The sequence below is a fragment of the Mesoplodon densirostris genome, chromosome 5 (genome assembly GCF_025265405.1).
Source record: "Mesoplodon densirostris isolate mMesDen1 chromosome 5, mMesDen1 primary haplotype, whole genome shotgun sequence".
In the NCBI taxonomy this organism is placed as follows: domain Eukaryota; kingdom Metazoa; phylum Chordata; class Mammalia; order Artiodactyla; family Ziphiidae; genus Mesoplodon; species Mesoplodon densirostris.
Window position 1 is genome coordinate 42,237,997 of NC_082665.1, and position 16,581 is coordinate 42,254,577.

Consider the following 16,581-nt stretch of genomic DNA (forward strand, 5'->3'; position numbering starts at 1 on the left):
TGATTCATCAGTCGAAGTACAATCTCATATCTATTCTGATAAGGAAATCTTGAACTAAAAATTTTTAAGTCAGTTGGTTAATTTTTAAATAATGATGTCCATGATTTAATGTTCTATAAAATGCCCACAGAAAACATTTATTCTCTGAAGATTTTGTTAGCTCTGTGCTTTACGATGCCATTGTAGAACCAATGTAATGGGAATAGAGAAGATGCAACATAATACTAACTTTTTAACATCACAGTTTTTCAGAGCTCCAACTCAGTTCACTCTGTTTAATTTTTCTGATATTAAAGTTATACATTAATTTTGTTTTGAATGTGACTTTATTATTATAGGCACCTAAGTGTAAAATCCTCAGAATTGAGAATCTCATGTGTACTTTTCTTCTTTAAAGCTCTCCGTATAATACATTTATAGAGTGGATGTTTGAAAATGATATATTGGTTATTATTAAAAATACAGTATGAATATTTTCTTATATTAAGATATAGATATATCTTGTATGTTAGAGCTAGGGTTTTCTAAAATAATCAAAATTTGTTCCTTTGTTGGATTTTGGGCTTGACAATTAAGACTAGCCAATTTTGCCTCCAGAAAATGAGTGCCTCTCATATTCTAGACCCTGAATGATCATAGTTATTAAAATAACTGCTGTTTAATTATTTGCTTTTGTTTTGCTCTTAGATTGGTAGGAGAGCTAAGGGGAATAAGGAGTTCTAAAACTGTGTTTCTCACAATGGTGGGGTCCACAAATTGCTTTTGATATTCAAACACCCTAATGTAAATAATTATTTTCTCCTCTAATGAGGTTCAAAGGCCAAATAAATGCCATATTTCTTTGCTTTTGGTTACCATCAATTTCAAAAAATAACATTTTATCTCATTTTGTGACTAGAAGTTGTGGATTGGCATTCCTATGTGTTTTTAATAAATAGAAAAAAAATGTTAATACACTTTAAATGCCATTGATTTAGTTTAAAAGTATTTAAAACTTACTCCTTATGAAAATAAGTAACTCTATTAATGGAGGAAAATTTAGGAACCCATTTCTAATGGGCTTCAGAAGGATTTCATTTATTTATTTATTTACACAATTAAAATATATTCTCTAAGAACTTTATATTCATTATTTCCTTGAGTTATTCCTACATATATTAAAAGAAAAAAATAATTTTTATGCATCTCCCAAAAGGTGAAGTTGTGTGCTGCATATTATAGAGGATATGAAGAGGTCTAAAATCTAACAAATGCATATGAAACAAAATTAAACTAATCTAAGTATGTATCATGAATTAAATTTATAAAAAAGGTATTTAATAAATATTATATAAAGCAGAAAGTTTCTTAAGCATGGCAGGGTTATGGGAAACATCAAGGAGAAAAGAGCACAGACCAGTGCTCTCTTTTTTTTTATAGCATAAAAAAAAGATCCAATACTTCTTTTGAAAACAGTAAAAAATGTTCACATTGACAAGAACATAGTATGTGCATAAGTGAAACATATAATTCACTAATCTCAATTCAAACTTTTAGAAAAAATGAAATGTAGGTTGGGACCAGTTTTTGGAAAAACACAAATACCAAACTAAAGAGTGTGAAGTTATTGCATAGGTAATGGGGAGCCATAGAAGATTAGAACTCTAGTATGACATGGAAAAATATGTATTTTACTGGTAGCAATATAGGCTAACCTGGGCATGGTATAAAGAAAACGTAGACACAGGAGTAATAGAAACAGATGGTATAATAGTTGTAGAATCATAAGTAACACAAACAATGTGTTGCTAACTTAAAAACTTCTCAAAACCTATCTAAGGATCAAAGACAGCACTGCTTCACTGTTCTAAAAAGTCTTGAAACTTTTTGAAGCAGTTTCTGCTCATTTATTTTATATTTCTTGTGATTCCATTGACACCCTCATCTTGTATGCACTATTATTCATCATGCTTAACTCATTAATTCTGCCTCTCTTTTTTTCTTCTTTGATTCTTCAAGTGGGAAGAGATCAGCGGTGTTGATGAACATTACACACCCATCAGGACTTACCAGGTGTGCAATGTCATGGATCATAGTCAAAATAATTGGCTGAGGACAAACTGGGTCCCCAGGAACTCAGCTCAGAAGATCTATGTGGAGCTCAAGTTCACTCTCCGGGACTGCAATAGCATTCCATTGGTTTTGGGAACTTGCAAGGAGACTTTCAACCTATACTACATGGAGTCTGATGATGATCATGGGGTCAAATTCCGAGAACATCAGTTTACAAAGATTGACACCATTGCAGCTGATGAAAGTTTCACACAAATGGATCTTGGGGACCGTATTCTTAAACTCAACACCGAGGTTAGAGAAGTAGGTCCTGTCAACAAAAAGGGATTTTATTTGGCTTTTCAAGACGTTGGTGCTTGTGTTGCCTTAGTGTCTGTGAGAGTGTACTTCAAAAAGTGTCCGTTTACAGTGAAGAATCTGGCTATGTTTCCAGACACAGTACCCATGGATTCCCAATCCCTGGTGGAAGTTAGAGGTTCTTGTGTTAACAATTCTAAGGAAGAAGATCCTCCCAGGATGTACTGTAGTACAGAAGGTGAATGGCTTGTACCCATTGGCAAGTGCTCATGCAATGCTGGCTATGAAGAAAGAGGTTTTATGTGCCAAGGTAAGAGTCTTCTCTATTTTCCTTGCAGTGGTATTTCTTACCTGTGAACTTATGGTAGAGTAATTGAAAGAAATGAACCAAACCTGAACTCACTTGGCAGCAAAACATGCCTCAAACTGAACAGAGTCTATTTATAGACTAAATTTATCCATCCCACTTGATGTGATGATTCATAATTTGATGTAGAAATATTAGCATGTTTGATTATGTTGTGCTAGACTACACCCCACTAGACGAAATGAAAGAAAAAAAGTCTCTGTCTCTTTTATGTAGAGGGAAGAAATATAATTTGCACTCAGCTAATCTGAGTCTAACAGAATTAGATCCTGCATTGACTATTTATGTTTGTGCTCATCACTCTCATAGCAATAGGTAATTCATTGTTATAAAGTATAGTATTTTCTTCAGTGACACCTGTGCTTAAAATACGGGTTTACTAACAAAGCATTAGTGTTTAATAAAAATTATTTTATTTAAAAATCCAGGATTGGTCCTTCAGTGTTTAATGTATAGAGGAGTAATGTAAAAATTTTTAAATTTTGCTTCATGATTTGGCCCTTTTGGCTGCTAAGGAGGATATATATATATGTGTATATATATATATATATACCACATCTTAGGTGGGAATGCATATTTGATCCTTTATATAGAATCAGAGAACCTGAACTGTGTTATCAAGTTGATTTTTATTAAAAATCTCTTTACACTTGAAGTAAAATCAATTAAAAGATAATCTTTTCCATAGAAGATTATATCAGATGATAAGTTCCACTTAATCCCAAAATTTGTTATTTAGCATTAGGCAAGGTTTTGTGTTTAAGAACACGGTGAAATTATTATTAAATTTTTAAATGTATAAATACACAGGAGAACTTAAGTAACTAGTCTTTGAAATCTAGTCTGTTTTAATACCTCTGTTTGCTGTTAAACTCTGTCAAAAGAATTGAGTTTGATATTCTACTTGTGGTCATTCAGTAGGACTCAAGTCCATGTGGAAGAAATGAATCTACGTTATACATAAATTGACCTTTCTAAGAATCTGAACAGAATATAGCATTTTGCTTTTGACTATGGGTAGTTTATAGAATTTCTTTTTAATGACAGCAAATGGTACTCTAGTCTAATATTTCTCTGTGTTATTTAGATCCTTGGCAAGAGCCATCAGAATACTGTTACTAAGTATGGCTTTGAAAATTCAAAAATTGAAACAACATACTAGCTACTACTTGCTTATGTATATACATGAGTGGCAAGAAGTCTCAATAGCCTTTATATTCCACTTTGAATTATATTTTATCACTATGGTATTGTTTGTGATATACTTGTGTGATTTATTTTAAATAAAATAATAAAGGCCTAGATCAGGAAGAGTTGAAAAATTGTCCATTCCCTCCAGTTTGGTTTCTACTGATGCAGTCTCTGATGTCCACACCAAGAAAGGAATAGTGTGTCCCTGTCTCAACAATATATATCAATATATGTTGAGCTATCTCATAAAATATTCCACTGAGCAAGAAACCTATCATTGTTTGGATGTTTAGGTTTTAAATAATTTTTATATGATACTTTATATTTCATTCAAAGTTACAAGAAATAGAAAAATAAGTATCAGTAAGTAAATAGAATCATAAAAATGTTAATAAAAATAAATAAAACAGGGCTTCCCTGGTGGCGCAGTGGTTGAGAGTCCGTCTGCCGATGCAGGGGACATGGGTTCGTGCCCCGGTCCGGGAAGATCCCACATGCCACCAAGTGGTTAGGCCCGTGAGCCATGGCCACTGAGCCTGAGCGTCTGGAGCCTGTGCTCCACAACGGGAGAGACCACAACAGTGAGAGGCCTGTGTACCGCAAAAATAATAATAATAATAATAATAAAAAATAAAACATACATATAATTAGCCTATATTACAAGCTGTCTTGAGGACAAACTTTAGTAGAAGAATTTTAAAAAAGAGAGTCACATTAAGTTGTATTCAGAAAGTTCACAATAGATTCATAATTGCTTCTATTTTTTAACCTCATTTTAATTTACTGAACCACTTCTTTAAAGTAACTATTATGCTACTCAGTGATACCCTATGTCAAAATTACTCCTGGAGATAATATTTATGTCAAATTTTTACATCCTTGAGTCTTGTAGTTTATTATATTGAAGGACATCAATAGCACCTCCTTGATATAGTAATGCTATATTATCACAGTCTTTTTCAACATTTAAAAATACTGGTTGTAGAATAAGAGATATGTATGCATAAATAGCATAGAATTTTTTATTCTAAGAAAAAATCTTGAAGGTACACCAATAAAAATAATTATAGTAGAATTAGAGATAGCACATGAAATGGGATATGATTGGGACTGACTTTTCAGTGATGTAACTTAAAGATGCAGCTTGTTCTTATGGTTATATCTTGACATTTGCTGATGTTGCCAGGTGAATTTTGGCTTCCTCTCTTTTCATAATAAGTAAAAAAATCCTTTGTGTACTCAGATTATTAGACGATGTGTCAAGGTATTCTATTTCATGCTAATTTACATGTAGTACCTAGTCTAAACCAACTTTATTTTAACAAATATTTCTTTTAATAGGTCAGGTTAGTGCACAGTCTACTATGACTTAAAAATCCAATACTCAACCAATTAATTCTGGCCTGGTATCTGTAATAAAGTAGGCCATCATGGCTTGAGGCTTGTAATTTTGCTGTTGTTGTCAGTGGTGGTGATGGTGTTTGTTATGCTTTCCTTTTTTAATTTTAAAAATTTGGCTGGTTTTTAATAAGCTTGTGGACTAGTCAGAATAGCTTATGACTCTCACAAGTCATTGTTTTATCAGCAGTACTTCAATTTAGGCACACAAAAGGAATGGTAATACTTAGAAAAGATACAGGTGAAAAAGATAACTAAATAGATTTCCTGTATTTCATGAGTTCATTTTTGTTTTGTTTTGTTTCGTTTTACAAAAGGATGGAACAATACCTTGACATACACATAGAGCCAGATTTTAAACACCTCAGGATAATTTTATAACACAATGATCAGCAACCATAGGCTTACAGTTCCCTAAAGCAGAGGAAAACAAGACCCATTCACTTTGTTTCAACAAATATTTAAGGAGCATCTACTTCATTCTGAGAAGTATAGTAAGAATTCAGAGATTTTAAAAAATATTCATTAAGCACTTATTGGATGCCAGACACTGTGCTGATTTGCTAAGTTATGTCCATGATTTATCTCATTTATCCTTCAAAATAACCTATAAGTACCTCCTTATTATTATCTCCATTTTTAAAATGAGAAAAAAAAGCTTTGATAGGTTAAATATCTTGCCTTGTGTCCCGTAGTGAGTGCTGAAGTTGCAATCTGAAACCAGGCAGTCTGATTCTAAAGGTTGCAGTTGTAACCTCAACCCACACTTCTTCCCTGTGATTCAGTCCAGTGGTGGCAGAGACCAGGAAACCCCACAGGTACATAGATTCTACTGGAGTTAGAGTACTGTGTATTGAAGGATGAGTAGGACCATAGAGAATTAGCACAAAGTTAACCAAGAATCTGTCACTATAAGGTTCATCTGTTTCAGTTTATTTATCACATCTTTCTGTTTCTAGGTTTTTAAGAAAGAAGAATTACTAGCCAAAATGTCATGGGAAGACTAAGCTTAGCCCAGGTGATGTCTAACAAAATTTGGATATGTGGATTGACAAACATCTTAAATATGCCAAAAAGTCTACCAAATTTAATTCAATATCTGTAACCATCTGTAAACTCTATGTAATAATGTACCAGACACTGGAGAAACATAGATGAGTAAGTCAGCATATCTCCCTTCTAAGAGCTCACAATCCAGTATGAAAGACAGATAAATAAATGAATAATCTTATTGCAAGACAGACCAATAAATCTTCTACTGGGTACAGACTGCCTTGGCAGGGTAGGGGAAGGAGAGATTAATTTTGAGTATTTCAAAATTAATAGTGGAAATTGTTTATTAATAATGAGAAGTCTCTGCATTGAGAGTTTTGGACTCATCACTATTGTGCTTAGCAACTTTTGGGGTAGGGAGAAAGGGCTAACTAACTTACCCAGCTTATGCATTCCAGAAGGTGCAGTTTATAATTTGTTTATTAAATCATTATCTCAAAAGTCTCATAATGTGTAGAAGTCCCATTAAAGTTTTGCGTTCTGAGCCTGTTCCATAGGAAGGCCTTATAAAGGATCTAAATTTCTTAAATAGGTCATTTTCTGGCTTTAGTAATGAAATATTCTGAATTATCTATTTCACTCTACATGGATATTTCGGATAGTTAAAGTTCAGCGAACTAAATGATGGAAATGAGACAATCTCTGTTTGATAGGAAAAATATATTGGTAAAAATATTCTGTAGTCAAAAAACTCATCCATCAATTTCAGAACTATAAATAAAACCAAAGTTATCTTTATACAGGACCAGAATTTTAACCATGTCATTATACTTCTCTTGTATTTGATGCAAAGTTTAACACCAGTCCACTTTTCCTGAAATGAGAAAAAGTAGTAAAGTTATGCTTTGACCATTTGTTCAATTATTAAACATTTATTGAGCCTCTACTATGTGCCAAATTCTGCTGAGCGCACTAGAAAGAGAAAGATGAACATTATCACTGCAAACTAATTTGGTTTATAGTTCAAAAATGTGTGTGTGTGTGTGTGTGTATTTTAAAATGTTTTGGTCTCTGCCTCCAATAGAACATATGTTTTTAAGTGAATTATTAAACAGAGCTAAGTCAATAGTTTAAACTTAAAAATAAGTTATGAGTGTGTTGAGGGAGGAAGTATTTGCATGCGAGGAGATGAATGACAGGAAAATAAAATTTTCTGCAGTAAGATGCTTTATGTTGCTAATCTTCTGTTTCTTTGCTAGAGAGGATGGGGAAAAATAAGAGTAGAAGATGATGAATCTCTGTCTTTCAAGGACTGGTTAGAGAGAGGAAATAAGGGAATGGTGAAAGAAATATTAGTAACTAAAGCATCATTTAGGAATTGCATATCAAGTAAACTGGAAATACAGGAAAAAGCACCTACAGGAGGGTAGAGAGTATTTATTATAACGAATTTGGTAAAATAGAAATGCACATAAAAGTAACCACACAAACTTAAACTAAGAGGTAATATAAACATTAGTAAGGAAAGTAGGAAGTCATGCATCAACTTGGTTGTAGCAATTTCTCTAATATATAATTTTAAAATATGGCCTTTCTTTAAATAAGTTATCTCTCATGGTATCTCTTTTAACTTACTGTGTGTGTGGCTTAAACCTTATTTGGGCCATGTTCCTGAGATTTGGGCAAACTTACTGAATGTTGAGAGTATGGTCAAATTACAGGTTGAGTTGTTATTATAGGATGTCAGTAAACCTCTTTTTAACCAGATAACATTGAAAAATTAAAATTATGAGACTTAATCATCTGCTAATTGCTTTCAGTCATTGACAATCAAGATTTACTTGGTTCATTTCCCGTGGGAAATCCTTCCTACATCTCAGCATAACACTTTTCACTTTTTAAGATTGGAGGTGTGGGGAAATTTCACATTAATACAAAGGGAACTTTGTGATATGTGTGTGTGTGTGTGTGTGTGTGTGTATAATCCTAGCTAATGAATTATGTTATCTGTTTTAATTTAGTTTGGAGAGAAGAAATGAGAATGCTAATGGCTTTTTATATAGTCAATTAATTACATTTCAGGCAGATACCAGGCAGTTACTATAAATATTCCTTCCTCCTACAAACTTTGTTTAGCTTAATGTACCAAATACCTTATTAATGTCACTGAAGAATCTGTTGCTCTGTGTTTTATCTGTGTGTGTTCATTGTGGAATGCTAACTTTATTCCTTGTCCTTGTACATTAGCAACTGAGTAGAAAAGTGTGTTTGATGTGACATATGTCGACATCTAGATTTCTTGATGGTTATCTGTAATTATGTTTTTTTCACCTACCAACTCTTACTCTTTACCCATTGCTCTGTCTGTTCAGAAAGTCTCTTAAAGAAGTGGTCAAGCCTTCAATAACAATGATTTAAAGATTCTGCTTGCTCTGACAGAGGAGGTAGAGAAAATTGAAAACCTTAGATGTTTCTTATCACCTACTTAGTCTCTGCACATCTTCTAGAAGTACGAGGTGTTCATATGTTTTAATGAATTCAGAAGCATTTCTTTACAGTTGTTTTCGGACTGGAAGTTTCTTGAGGGGAGGAACTACATCATGTCTCTTTAAAGGACATTGTGTCTACGACCTAGCAGAGTGTAACTGATGAAGTTTTCAATTTGATACATACTAGATTAATAATTATTGGGAGATTTCTATGCCAACTATGCATTCTTGGAATGTAAGTTCTGGAGAGAACATACCTCTCATTATATATTTTTGAATCCACTAGGTTCTTAAGAATATCTTGCACATAAAGATGTATATCTTATTATCTAATTTTAAATGAATGCATTTGACTATTAGGTCACATACAATTGCAACACACTAAGACTGGAATCATCTGAACTATCATTATAGTAATAAATGGATTATGAAAAGTAATAACAATACTTTATATGGTAGCCAAGAGAATACTTTTTCTCTTTTGTGAATTTATGATGACTATTATTTTTCTGGCTTGCAAAAATCAATTTCCACTAGTTTCATACCTATAATAAAGCAAGGATCTAACTACTTATGAAGATGCTAAAATAACTTTATCCCTTAATTTTACACACTTAGTACTTAAGGCATTTATTCATCCTGTAATGACTGCACTGAGATTATCAGGCTTCTTACCTTGATCTGTAAAAATTTTATTCATTTTCCCTGAATTTAAAATGACAGCACTCCATTCCCACTCTGCCTTTAACTGTTGCAACCCATGACTTTTCAGACCAAAGAATTTATTTGAATGAAAAATATGTCAGGGCTTCCCTGGTGGCGCAGTGCTTGAGAGTCCGCCTGCCGATGCAGGGGACTCGGGTTCGTGCCCCTGTTCGGGAAGATCCCACATGCCACGGAGCAGCTGGGCCCGTGAGCCATGGCCGCTGAGCCTGCGCGTCCGGAGCCTGTGCTCTGCAACCGGAGAGTCCACAACAGTGAGAGGCCCGCGTACCGGTAAAAAAAAAAATATATATATATATATATATATATATATATATATATATGTGTGTGTGTGTGTGTGTGTGTGTGTGTCAGTAAGTAAATAACTTTCAAATAAAACAGATACGTTATGACAGCTTTATAATAGCTATAAAACCTTTAATTAATTCAAGTTTTTACATCTTCTCACCAATTTATATAATAAATTATGGTAGTATTAACATGATTCAGAAAACTTCCTCAAGTTTGTCCTCAACATTCAGTTTGCATCTAATTGTTCATTTAGCCAAAGGCTCTTGTCACTGACAAGTGCTTGGGCTCAAGAGTCCCAGAAATGTTGTGTGGATAAACAATTTGAGTCCCAGTTTCCTTATCCACAAAAGGGGAGCAACAATATCTACCGTTTAGAATTGCCAGCGAATGTATACATAGCCCATTGCAGAGTATCCAGCACTGGGTAATAGTATTTGAACAACATCATTATTGTCGTACATTGGTATCATTGGATTGTATAACCTTCCTTGCTCTCTTGTTTAAATCTGTGTTAAAACACTTACATATGACAGACTCACCAATTCAACAGTCTCTCTTCTAACTTAAACATTAGAACTTAGAGATACCTTGAGGGAGAGCAACTGTCTTTAATGAATATACATATATTCATTATTCATTAATTGGTTGTCCACCTTCTTCCAAACAGGAGTTTTCTTTTCTGAGGGGACATCATTTTTAGTTCCATTAAACCTCTAGTCTGTTCAATCATAGGTGATATTTCCACTATTCTTTTTGTTGCTGTTGTTAGCTTTCATTTTCCATCTTTTTTTTAACATCTTTATTGGAGTATAATTGCTTTACAATGCTGTGTTAGTTTCTGCTTTATAACAAAGTGAATCAGCGATACATATACATATATCCCCAAATCCCTTCCCTCTTGCGCCTCCCTCCCACCCTCCCTATCCCACCCCTCTAGGTGGTCATAAAGCACCGACCTGACCTCCCTGTGCTATATGGCTGCTTCCCACTAGCTATCTATTTTACATTTGGTAGTGTATATATGTCCATGCCACTCTCTCACTTTGTCGCAGCTTACCCTTCCCCCTCCCCATGTCCTCAAGTCCATTCTCTAGTAGGTCTGCATCTTTATTCCCAACCTGCCCCTAAGTTCTTCATGACATTTTACTTTTTTTTTTAGATTCCATATATGTGTGTTAGGATACGGTATTTGTTTTTGTCTTTCTGACTTACTTCACTCTGTATGACAGACTCTAGGTCCATCCAACTCACTACAAATAACACAATTTCGTTTATTTTTATGGCTGAATAATGTTCCATTGTATATATGTGCCACATCTTCTTTATCCATTCATCTGTCAATGGACACTTAGGTTGTTTCCATCTCCTGGCTATTGTAAATAGAGCTGCAATGAATATTATGGAACATGTCTCTTTTTGAATTATGGTTTTCTCAGGGTATATGCCCAGCAGTGAGATTGCTGGGTCATATGGTAGTTCTATTTTTAGTTTCTTAAGGAACCTACATACTGTTCCCCATAGTGGCTGTATCAATTTACATTCCCACCAACAGTGCAAGAGGGTTCCCTTTTCTCCACAGCCTCTCCAGCATTTATTGTTTCTAGATTTTTTGATAATGGTCATTCTGAGTAGTGCGAGGTGATATCTCATTGTAGTTTTGATTTGCACTTCTCTAATGATTAATGATGTTGAGCATTCTTTCATGTATCTGTTGGAAATCTGTATATCTTCTTTGGAGAAATGTCTATTTAGGTCTTCTGCCCATTTTTGATTGGGCTGTTTGCTTTTTTGATATTCAGTTGCATGAGCTGCTTGTAAATTTTGGTGATTAATCCTTTGTCAGTTGCTTCATTTGCAAATATTTTCTCCCATTCTGAGGGTTGTCATTTCGTCTTGTTTATGTTTTCCTTTGCTGTGCAAACGCTTTTAAGATTCATTAGGTCCCATGTGTTTATTTTTCTTTTTATTTCCATTTCTCTAGGAGGTGGGTCAAAAAGAATCTTGCTATGATTTATGTCATAGAGTGTTCTGCCTATGTTTTCCTCTAAGAGTTTGACAGTGTCAGGCCTTACATTTATGTCTTTAATTCACTTTGAGTTTATTTTAGTGTATGGTGTTAGGGAGTGTTCTAATTTCATTCTTTTACATGTAGCTGTCCAGTTTTCCCAGCACCACTTATTGAAGAGGCTGTCTTTTCTCCACTGTATATTCTTGCCTCCTTTATCAAAGATAAGGTGACCATATGTGTGTGGGTTTATCTCTGGGCTTTCTATCCTGTTCCATTGATCTACATTTTTGTTTTTGTGCCGGTACCATACTGTCTTGATTACTGTAACTTTGTAGTAGTCTGAAGTCAGGGAGCCTGATTCCTCCAGATCCGTTTTTCTTTCTCAATATTGATTTGGCTATCCGGGATCTTTTGTGTTTCCATACAAACTGTGAATTTTTTTGTTCTACTTCTGTGAAAAATGCCAGTGGTAATTTGATAGGAATTGCATTGAATCTATAGATTGCTTTGGGTAGTATAGTCATTTTCACAGTGTTGATTCTTCCGATCCAAGAACATGGTATATCTCTCCATCTGTTTGTATCATCTTTAATTTCTTTCATCAGTGTCTTATAGTTTTCTGCATACAGGTCTTTTGTTTTATTAGGTAGGTTCATTCCTAGGTATTTTATTCTTTTTGTTGCAATGGTAAATGGGAGTGTTTTCTTAATTTCAATTTCAGATTTTTCATCATTAGTGTATAGAAATCAAGAGAATTCTGTGCATTAATTTTGTATCTGCTACTTTACCAAATTCATTGATAAGATCTAGTAGTTTTCTGGTAGCAACTTTAGGATTCTCTATGTATAGTATCATGTCATCTGCAAACAGTGACAGCTTTACTTCTTCTTTTCTGATTTGAATTTCTTTTATTTCCTTTTCTTCTCTGATTGCTGTGGCTAAAAGTTCCAAAACAATGTTGAATAATAGCGGTTGAGAGTGCGCAAGCTTGTCTTATTCCTGAACTTAGTGGAAATGCTTTCAGTTTTTCACCATTGAGGATGATGCTGGCTGTGGATTTGTCATATATGGCCTTTATTATGTTAAGGTAAGTTCCCTCTATACCTAGTTTCTGGAGAGTTTTTATCATAAATTGGTGTTGAATTTTGTCGAAAGTTTTTCTGCATCTCTTGAGATGATCGTATGGTTTTTATTTTTCAATTTGTTAATATGGTGTATCATATTAATTGATTTGCATATATTGAAGAATCCTTGCATTCCTGGTATAAACCCCACTTGATCACACTGTATGATCCTTTTAATGTGCTGTTGGATTCTGTTTGCAGTATTTTGTTGAGGATTTTTGCATCTATGTTCATCAGTGATATTGGCCTGTAGTTTTCTTTCTTTGTGACATCTTTGTCTGGTTTTGGTATCAGGCTGATGGTGGCCTTGTAGAATGAGTTTGGGAGTGTTCCTCCCTCTGCTCTATTTTGGAAGAGTTTGAGAAGGATAGGTGTTAGCTTTTCTCTAAATGTTTGATAGAATTTGCCTGTGAAGCCATCTGGTCCTGTGCTTTTGTTTGTTGGAAGATTTTTAATCACAGTTTCAATTTCAGTGCTTGTGAGTGGTCTGTTTATATTATCTATTTCTTCCTGGTTCAGTCTCAGAAGCTTGTGCTTTTCTAAGAATGTGTCCATTTCTTTCAGGTTGTCCATTTTATTGGCATATAGTTTTTTGTAGTACTCTCTCACGATCCTTTGTATTTCTGCAGTGTCAGTTTTTTCTTCTCCTTTTTCACTTCTAATTCTATTGACTTGAGTCTTCTCCTTTTTTTTCCTGATGAGTCCAACTAATGGTTTATCAATTTTCTTTATCTTCTCAAAGAACCAGCTTTTAGTTTTATTGATCTTTGCTATTGTTTCCTTCATTTATTTTTCATTTATTTCTGATCTGATCTTTATGATTTCTTTCTTTCTGCTAACTTTGGGGGTTCTTTGTTCTTCTTTCTCTAATTGCTTTAGATGTAAGCATTTTTCTTCTTCTAAAGATTAGTGACCCTTTATTTTTCCCATCTGGTATTTGACTCAGTCTCTTATTTTCTCTAACACAGGTCTTTTCCACTGATTTTTTAAAAGTAGCCTTGTATTTACACATAGATATTTTTATATTGTATACCCAGAAAGACTTTCAGATTTTAACTGATTTAAAAACATATAATTTAGCAAACAAGCAAACAATGACAATAGTAAAATAAAATTGCTACATTTCCAAAACGTTAAACCTAGAATTTTTGCCTACTGTTTTATATGCCCAAACATTTTTTTGTATACAAGACTAAATAGTTGATGAGGATATAATAATAAATAATGTTCTTTCCTTGAAGAAATCATGGGAATCAAAAATAAGTAGTCAAGTAAGTAAAAATATTTATCAAACCAATTTACTTGACCCTGTATAGGAAAAAAAAAAACTTTATCTATTTGATTTACTTTGGGTATTTACTATGTTCACTTGAGAATCACCCAAGTAGTAAAAAAAAAAAAAAAAAAAAAAAAAGCAGTGGAGGAAACAGTATAAATTGTATGAAGTAAATGCCAAATGTGCTTACATGAATTACTATGTGATATTAATGGAAACTTTCAGTCAAATTATGTCAACACACTATGTAAACAGTAACTAACTAAAAACTTTCAAATATGAGCAAGAGAGGAAAAATAAGGGAGTGTATTTGATTTGTGGCTTAAGTATTGTAGTTCATCTTTAGTCTGTATAAAAACAAACAGTATAAATTTAAACCATGGATTTGCAGGTTTAGGATACTAGAAAGAAATGTGGAATCTTTGTTCTGTATATACTACAAATCAGATTATTTTGAGCAGTCACAGACAATTTAATTGCAAACATACTTAGGAAAGATATAACTGTTGTTAAATTTACAGAGTAGAACAGAATGATATCTAACTATTTAAATACCTCATAATGAATAAGAACAAGTTAAATAATCAGCAATGAACCAACATAAAAGACCTTAAAAATCACAGGCATTTTTATAGATTTTAACATTCTCACACAAAATTATAACTAAATAAGAATTACAGTGTTTTAATAAAATATAGTTTATTTTACCTTATATGGATTATCTTTAGGTATATAATATCAATTACATTGTTCAAAGAGGAATAAATAATAAGACATTTCTTCTTTCATTAAGTGTTTTACTACTCTTTATCCTAACCTGGATATATCAGTATTAAGGTATTTTCCTGAGGTCCTAGCTAATCATCCCTTATCAAATAGCTATAGGTTATTTGCTTTTAGGATATAAAGTCCTATTCTTTTTTTTCTTTTATTTTTAGCTATGATAAGGTCTGTGAACTTTCAGATACTTTGGTCAAGTGTTTCAAAGCTGCACATAATAATTTAGGTAACACTAATATGCCAAATGTATAGTCTTTGGGGAACACAAATAATTTGCTCATTGTACAGTTTGTTTGAGAGTCTGTCTGTGACAAGTATGGATTAAGGCTCCCAGGAGCGTGTTCACTATGAGAGTCTAAGACATGGAAAAATAATGTCAGTTGCAGAAAGTAAAATAGCTCTGATTTTCCTTGAAATAGGTTGTTTCTGTCTCTGCATTTTCAGTCTCATTTTCAAAGGAGGATCATAATATTGCTCTGATACCACTTACAAAATATCTATTAAATGTAGACTCATATGAAAAGTGATGAGAATTTTCCAAGAAAAAGCCACACCTGTGAAAGTTGGAATATTCGTTGTTTTGACTATATGAAATTTATATTTACTTTGGCATCTTAATGAATATCACCTTGTCAAATAACTCATGGATCTGCCATCGTAATTTACCATCAAACCTAGTTGGCCCTTGCAGGAAGTGTTAAAATTTCATTTCTTTAACTTAGTTTACTTTGGGGTTTAGACAGCCTTCCTTGGTTCTGATTTGCTGTATGCCATTATGTAAAAAGAATTTTAAAGCTAAGATATTATACAGTCTATGGCTTTTGTAAAGAATATTCATCTTCAGTTTTTCAAACTTATGCTTTTTCTTTCTGGCCGTTCAGATATTATCAAAACATATATCTTAAAATTTGAGGAATGCAGTGTAATTTTTTTTCAGAACACATGGAGTGATTCTAAAAAGAGATTATTGATATTTCATTAACTTTTCCAATTTGTTTTATTGTTTTTAGTCAACCCCTCCTAGAGGAAAGAGAATCAAACCCTATGCAAAATAAACTGAGAACTAGATCTTTTTCTCCCTCTTGAGATACACAGATTTTGTGAAATTCATTGGTAATAGTTTCACAAAGATTGTTTTGCTAATACAGATTCATTGAACACTTTCCATCTTCTTTTCTGTGATTTATCCCCCCATTTCTGTCTGTGTTTGGGTAGTTTTGACAATCCCTTATTAGTTCCAGAGTAGAACTTACAAGAGCTAATAAGGGTTTACATTACAGCTCTGACAGCTGGCACTAAACTTTAATAGAGAGCAATTGTAGAGAGAAGTATGAGTTCTGATAATATTTGATGAAAATCTCCCCAAATCAGAGCCGTTTGGAAAGAATCATATGACTAGAAAGACTGCATGTATACTCTGCTATTGTAGCTTCTCATCTTCAGGATGCAGGAAAACAATCCTATTGGCAGATAACTCTAAAATCACTTATGGACGCCTTTTTTAGAGAACAGAATCTGTGATAATAATAGAACTATACTAGAATAAAACTTTGGTCATGTTTTCATCTACCGCTGTTCCTGTAGTCCTCTAA

General features: G+C 33.4%; 1 protein-coding gene across 2 annotated transcripts in view; it reads left to right on the plus strand.

The window, feature by feature from the left end:
- EPHA3 (EPH receptor A3) overlaps window positions 1-16,581 on the plus strand; it is a 373,968-nt gene that overhangs the window by 92,904 nt on the left and 264,483 nt on the right. For both annotated transcript variants that reach the window (XM_060099806.1, XM_060099807.1), the window contains exon 3: window positions 1,999-2,659. In XM_060099806.1, coding sequence (XP_059955789.1) covers window positions 1,999-2,659 — 661 coding nt within the window. The remainder of the gene's footprint in view (window positions 1-1,998; window positions 2,660-16,581) is intronic.